The sequence below is a fragment of the Salmo trutta genome, chromosome 14 (assembly GCF_901001165.1).
Source record: "Salmo trutta chromosome 14, fSalTru1.1, whole genome shotgun sequence".
Lineage (NCBI taxonomy): Eukaryota > Metazoa > Chordata > Actinopteri > Salmoniformes > Salmonidae > Salmo > Salmo trutta.
This window is the reverse complement of record NC_042970.1, coordinates 49,431,565-49,439,340: the sequence shown is the minus strand read 5'-3', so window position 1 is coordinate 49,439,340 and position 7,776 is coordinate 49,431,565. Positions and strand designations below refer to the sequence as shown.

The 7,776-nt window shown below is 43.0% G+C and overlaps 1 protein-coding gene across 1 annotated transcript; it reads left to right on the top strand.

Annotated features, from left to right (window-relative positions):
• The first annotated feature begins 264 nt into the window (after positions 1-264).
• LOC115147829 (lysophosphatidic acid receptor 6-like) lies at positions 265-2,040 on the top strand. Its single transcript, XM_029690108.1, has 2 exons — positions 265-320; positions 872-2,040. Exons 1-2 carry the CDS (start codon positions 265-267, stop codon positions 1,737-1,739), a joined length of 924 nt encoding a protein of 307 aa, XP_029545968.1. The 3' UTR covers positions 1,740-2,040.
• Positions 2,041-7,776: the final 5,736 nt, after the last annotated feature.

Genomic DNA, 7,776 nt, shown 5'->3' with positions numbered 1-7,776 from the left:
GAAGCATTGGAGTCAACATGGGCCAGCATCCCTGTGGAATGCTTTCGACACCTTGTAGAGTCCATGCCCTGATGAATTGAGGCTGTTCTGAGGGCAAAAGTGGAGCAGGCAACTCAATATTAGGAAGTTATCCTTAATGTTTTTCAGGCTACATCAATAAAGTGTTAATGTTTCACTATCTCACAATCAGATACCAACTTCTCTGCCCTTTGGCCTCTGACTCATGTTTTCTAACATCGCTTTACAGTTCTAAGGTCAACTTATATGGATTGCAAGATCGCTTCATCAACGGTGCTTATTCTCTTGAATTCGTATAAAAAGTAAGTTAAAGCTGTAACACATAGGGTATATCTCGCTTCAGCCTTCGTATCCACATCCTAAATTTAACGAAATAAAGGCAATATGATTAATAAGCGGATCATTTTGCCACAGCTACGTATGCTTATAATAGGATTTTGAGTAGCACCTTATTTTACGGTTACAGGTATTTACTGAGAAATGACATGGTAAACTTAGCATTTTACAACAATAACCAACTAACTAGAAAGAGAGACTACTTATTACTGGATTTCCCATCAAGTTGACATAACATGTAGCCAACAGTTAAATCTCAGTGAGGCTTAAATCTCCATCTCTTTACTCTTGCTCAATCACCATCCTGACTAGATTTATTTTGTATACGTTTAATTAAACTTGTATAAGTGAAAAGTGATATGACCGTTTCCCAGATGCCTATTATGTCGCAATCTGTTTGCAGCACAATGCCACTGTGTGACAGTGCAGTGTGCTTCATCCAGTGGATAATCTATGTCCCCACATTTGTGGTGGGTCTACCTCTCAACATGGCTGCTCTGTGGCTACTCCTCTTCAGAATCCGTCGATGGACTGAGTCCACAGTGTACCTCAACAGTCTGATCATCAACGACAGCCTGCTCATCTTCTCTCTGCCCTTCAAGATGTGCGCCTATGAACACACCTGGGGCCTGAGCATGGGCTTCTGTACCTTCCTGGAGAGCCTGGTATTCGTCAACATCTACAGCAGCATCGTACTGATCGTATGCATCTCGGGTGACCGCTATGTTTCTCTGCGCTTCCCCCTTCGAGCCAAGCGTCTTCGTTCGCCATACAGCGCCGCCTTCCTCTGCCTGGCCGTCTGGGTGACGATATTCACTTTGACCAAGCCCGTCTATGAGCTCCACAACAACAAAAACAATGCCACCAGACTGCCAAACAATAACATCAAAGAAACCAGGATGTGTTTCCAGAGCTTCTCCAGTGAAACTTGGAAGAAGAAGTGGATCCTCATCGTCATGGAAACCGTGTTTACGGTCAGCATGGTCGCCATGCTGTTCTTCTCAGTGTGCGTGATACAGATCCTGAAGGACATGCGGCGACGGAATCCACGGGACGAGAAGCTGAGGAACAACAAGTCTTTAAAGATCGTCCTGAGCAACCTGGTGGCCTTCCTGCTATTCTTCATCCCCTACCATGTGGCTGCGCTGGTCTACTTCCTGGCCAAGAACCACACGGAGGAGCCGGGCATCATCGGCCCCCTCAGAGACTTTGTCCACATCAGTACCTGCGTGAGCAGCATCAACTGTCTGATGGATGGGGTCTGCTACTATCTCATCCTGAAGGAGCTGACTGCCAGCCAGGAGAGGAGGAGGCTGTCTGCTAGAGGAAACATGGTGGGGAGGCCCGGGGAAATTAACCAGCTACAGCCGATGGGCAACGTCTAGGCCAATGACCTTCTGCAGAAACCCAAAGAAACAGGCTCAGACATCTAAGTCCATGGATTCAGAAAATACTTTCTAAACAGATCTTGCTTATCAGGTGTGTTACTTCTTAGGGTGTTCAGAGTGAAGAGCAGGGTGGAGACTCATTCCTTACAGATGGATGGCTATCACCTCTGACAAACAGGAAACTCAGATCCCCACAGCAGAGGAGACAAGTCTCACGAAAAACTCTGAATTAATGAATGAAGACGGAAGAAAGATGTTTTCAAATGAGTCATCCAACCTTCAGGTTTATGTTTCATTGTATTCTTATTTATTTTGTTTTTTTTATGTTAAGGGGTGGATCAGCTTTAATATTGCAGATAGATTGTTGCTTCCATCAATGTAATTGTCTGCATCATATCCAATCCCCCATATATTTTGGGGGTAAATATATATATCCATATACAGTCGTGGCCAAAGGTTTTGAGAATTACACAAATATACATTTTCACAAAGTTTGCTGCTTCAGTGTCTTTAGATATTTTTGTCAGATGTTACTATGGAATACTGAAGTATAATTACAAGCATTTTGTAAGTGTCAAAGGCTTTTATTGACAATTACATGAAGTTGATGCAAAGAGTCAATACTTGTAGTGTTGACCCTTCTTTTTCAAGACCTCTGCAATCCGCCCTGGTATGGTGTCAATTAACTTCTGGGCCACATCCTGACTGATGGCAGCCCATTCTTGCATAATCAATGCTTGGAGTTTGTCAGAATTTGTGGGTTTTTGTTTCTCCACCCGCCTCTTGAGGATTGACCACAAGTTTTCAATGGGATTAAGGTCTGGGGATTTTCCTGGCCATGGACCCAAAATATCGATGTTTTGTTCCCCAAGCCACTTAGTTATCACTTTTGCCTTATGGCAAGGTGCTTCATCATGCTGGAAAAGCATTGTTCGTCACCAAACTGTTCCTGGATGGCTGGGAGAAGTTGCTCTCGGAGGATGTGTTGGTATAATTTTTTATTCATGGCTGTGTTCTTAGGCAAAATTGTGAGTGAGCCCACTCCCTTGGCTGAGAAGCAACTCCACATATGAATGGTCTCAGGATGCTTTACTGTTGGCATGACACAGGACTGATGGTAGCACTCACCTTGTCTTCTCCAGACAAGCTTTTTTTCGGATGCCCCAAACAATCAGAAAGGGGATTCATCAGAGAAAATGACTTTACCCCAGTCCTCAGCAGTCCAATCCCTGTACTTTTTGCAGAATATCAGTCTGTCCCTGATGTTTTTCCTGGAGAGAAATGGCTTCTTTGCTGCCCTTCTTGACACCAGGCCATCCTCCAAAAGTCTTCGCCTCACTGTGCGTGCAGATGCACTCACACCTGCCTGCTGCCATTCCTGAGCAAGCTCTGTACTGGTGGTGCCCCGCTCCCACAGCTGAATCAACTTTAGGAGACGGTCCTGGCGCTTGCTGGACTTTCTTGGGCGCCCTGAAGCCTTCTTCCAACAATTGAACCGCTCTCCTTGAAGTTCTTGATGATCCTATAAATGGTTGATTTAGGTGCAATCTTACTGGCAGCAATATCTTTGCCTGTGAAGCCCTTTTTGTGCAAAGCAATGATGACAGCACGTGTTTCCTTGCAGGTAACCATGGTTGACAGAGGAAGAACAATGATTCCAAGCACCACCCTCCTTTTGAAGCTTCCAGTGTTATTCGAACTCAATCAGCATAACAGAGTGATCTCCAGGCTTGTCCTTGTCAACACTCACACCTGTGTTAACGAGGGAATCACTGACATGATGTCAGCTGGTCCTTTTGTGGCATGGCTGAAATGCATTGGAAATGTTTTTGGGGGATTCAGTTTATTTGCATGGCAAAGAGGGACGTTGCAATTAATTGCAATTCATCTGATCACTCTTCATAACATTCTGGAGTATATGCAAATTGCCATCATACAAATTGAAGCAGCACACTTTGTGAAAATTCATATTTGTGTAATTCTCAAACAACACCATAAAGCTAGCTGGCTAAATCGCAATTTTTGTAAATTAACTTTATGATAAAAAAATATGCACAACCGTTTGTCTCTACATTAACTAACATATTTCTGTCAATTGTAAAATTTTTGCATGATTCGTTATGACGTTATAATCACTTACATTTGCTTCCATCCTAGTATTTTTGTCAGCCATGTTTGCTGAAGAAAGTCTTAACATTTCAGAATTTAATTTTTCCATATTTTTTCATTGTTTCTGTGATCAAAAAACACAATTAACAAATAAATGAAATCATTTAAGAGTCCTGTGTAGTATTTTAGTACACTTTGTGCAAAACAATTGATAAGCATTAACAGCTTTGTGGATGGAGCCTCCCGAGTGGCACAGGGGTCTAAGACACGCTACAGATGCTGGTTCGAGACCCGTGCCAGCCGCCTCGCACAATTGGCCCAGCGTTATCTGAGTTAGGGGAGGGTTTTGCCGGCATGTCCTTGTCCCATCGTGCTGTAGCGACTCCTGTGGCAGGCCAGGCGCATGCACGCTGACACAGTCACCAGGTGTATGGTGTTTCTTCCGACACAAAAAGTATATATTTAATTATATTTGCATCAGTCCGCTTCTGGGAATTCTGGTAAAATGCCGGCAAAGTCAGCTGAATTCCGTAAAATGGAAATGGCCCGATGTACTTGGGCCGATTCTGGGCAGTCATTCATTCTGATTCCGGGCCGAGTCCGACACCCGATTCTGGGCCGATTCAATCAGTTCCGGCCCCCCGGAAGAAGGCGACTTCTGGGACGATTCCTCATTGCTAGCTGGGTGGGATTAACCATACATTTACTAGGCCTACTGGTGACCAATGTTCCCTCTAAACTGTGCGCGTGTGCTGCCACGCAGAAGAAATGCCATGCGGTGCAGAGATGCAAGAGATTGAACTTCACTGAGTTCGCCCTATTAGTTTGCACTATATAGATCAATGTTTTTTTCTGTGATACAATCAACATTATATCAGACCCTTTTCAATGCAACAAATCAAAACAAATATAACTTTGCATGATTGAGTCTGTGATTTTGTTGTAGGCAGAGCCAGAGCGCAACGGAGTAGAAATATATTGGCAGGGGTAGCCCACCAGCAGTCTTTCTGCAAGTGAATGTTTTAATTCAGTTCTGATCAGAGCGCAGAGCCTTGCGTGCACATTTGTTGATATTCTTTTCTAGTTAGCGACTTATTAGCCCAGTTATAGATACGTAAACTGTATGTCAGAAATGGGGAGTAACTGCTTCCTACAATAGCACAAAACATGTAGTCTACATTTCAAACTGTCTTTGAAAAGCGAAAAAGCTTATGTCTTAAATAAAGGGGCAGTGTTGTATTTTGAGTCAGGCTTGAATATGCAAATAAGCCTATAGGCAGAGGGGTAGCCTACATTGTCTAATTCTCTGTATGGTAATAATAATTACTTTTATTTTGTAAAGTGGTTTCTTGTATCATACATTGCAATTTACAGGCACCTATTTGGCCCATGGTGTTACATACCAAGTAAAACATATATATATAATTAATGTCAAGCCCTTAATGGAAAAACGTTTTTAAAAATCTCATGCAATGTAGGCCTGCATTGAACACCACATATACAGTGAGAGGAAAAAGTATTTGATCCCCTGCTGATTTTGTACGTTTGCCCACTGACAAAGAAATGATCAGTCTATCATTTTAATGGTAGGTTTATTTAAACAGTGAGAGACAGAATAACAACAACAAAAAATCCAGAAAAACGCATGTCAAAAATGTTATAAATTGATTTGCATTTTAATGAGGGAAATAAGTATTTGACCCCCTCTCAATCAGAAAGATTTCTGGCTCCCAGGTGTCTTTTATACAGGTAACGAGCTGAAATTAGGAGCACACTCTTAAAGGGAGTGCTCCTAATCTCACCTTGTTACCTGAATAAAAGACACCTGTCCACAGAAGCAATCAATCAATCAGATTCCAAACTCCCCACCATGGCCAAGACCAAAGAGCTCTCCAAGGATGTCAGGGACAAGATTGTAGACCTAAACAAGGCTGGAATGGGCTACAAGACCATCGCCAAGCAGCCTGGTGAGAAGGTGACAACAGTTGGTGCGATTTTTCGCAAATGATAGAAACACAAAATAACTGTCATTCTCCCTCGGCCTGGGGCTCCATGCAAGATCTCACCTCGTGGAGTTGCAATGATCATGAGAAAGGAAGGAATCAGCCCAGAACTACACGGGAGGATCTTGTCAATGATCTCAAGGCAGCTGGGACCATAGTCACCAAGAAAACAATTGGTAACACACTACGCCGTGAAGGACTGAAATCCTGCAGTGCCCGCAAGGTCCCCCTGCTCAGGAAAGCACATATACATGCCCGTCTGAAGTTTGCCAATGAACATCTGAATGATTCAGAGGACAACTGGGTGAAAGTGTTGTGGTCAGATGAGACCAAAATGGAGCTCTTTGGCATCAACTCAACTCGCCGTGTTTGGGAGGAGGAATGCTGCCTATGACCCCAAGAACACCATCCCCACCGTCAAACATGGAGGTGGAAACATTATGCTTTGGGGTGTTTTTCTGCTAAGGGGACAGGACAACTTCACCGTATCAAAGGGACGATGGACGGGGCCATGTACCGTCAAATCTTGGGTGCGAACCTCCTTCCCTCAACCAGGGCATTGAAAATGGGTCGTGGATGGGTATTCCAGCATGACAATGACCCAAAACACATGGCCAAGGCAACAAAGGAGTGGCTCAAGAAGAAGCACATTAAGGTCCTGGAGTGGCCTAGCCAGTCTCCAGACCTTAATCCCATAGAAAATCTGTGGAGGGAGCTGAAGGTTCGAGTTGCCAAACGTCAGCCTCGAAACCTTAATGACTTGGAGAAGATCTGCAAAGAGGAGTGGGACAAAATCCCTCCTGAGATGTGTGCAAACCTGGTGGCCAACTACAAGAAACGTCTGACCTCTGTGATTGCCAACAAGGGTTTTGCCACCAAGTACTAAGTCATGTTTTGCAGAGGGGTCAAATACTTATTTCCCTCATTAAAATGCAAATCAATTTATAACATTTTTGACATGCGTTTTTCTGGATTTTTTGTTGTTATTCTGTCTCTCACTGTTCAAATAAACCTACCATTAAAATTATAGACTGATCATTTCTTTGTCAGTGGGCAAACATACAAAATCAGCAGGGGATCAAATACTTTTTTCCCTCACTGTAGGCTACTGTAGGATATATCATAGAATTCAAAAGCTATTTCCATGTGAGAATATTATGGGATTTGGTTTAGTTGCTAGGCCTACTTTATGCACAAATAGCCTACTGTCTAGTAGCCTACTGGCTACTGTCTAAAACTGTAAAGCTACAGCCTCAGTGTTTACTGTAAATGCACGTCAGAAGTTGCACCAAATTCTCACAACGTTCAAGTTTCTGCTCATAAGACCTAAAATTTGCTCAGTGCCCCCCAAAATTTGAGGGAACATTGCTGGTGACATATGTAATGGGCAATTGATACAAATAAACAATCAAAGGTCAAACAATTCACACAACGAAGTAATGAAAGCACAAGAATTGGCGGGAGACAGTTGAGTACATTCTGGAGCGCTGAGTGCATGCATTCTGGAGAGAGACAGTCCATAATCTTAGCCACACACCCCTCCCATTCTTCTTCTCAGCATTTTAAATTAGACTCAAGACATAATCTTCACAAATATTTTAGATTATTTTCACTGACAGCCGCAACTCAATAATCAGCTAGGCCCATTGCCACGTGGGCTTCCTAAATAGGCATAGGCCTATGCGCTTGTGATTAGATTTTTTTGGAAGAAGCTAATGATCCTCTGTGACTAAGTCATGCTCTCTGGTGAAGTATTTTGAATGATTTTATTTAGACAGGAGTAATTATATAATTTTGGCAAAACCAATTTATTTTAGGGGAAGCCAGCATCTGAACAGTACACTGTGTACATGAAATCAAATGACATTTATTTATAAAGCCCTTCTTACATCAGCCTAAAAAACCCAGCCTAAAACCCCAAA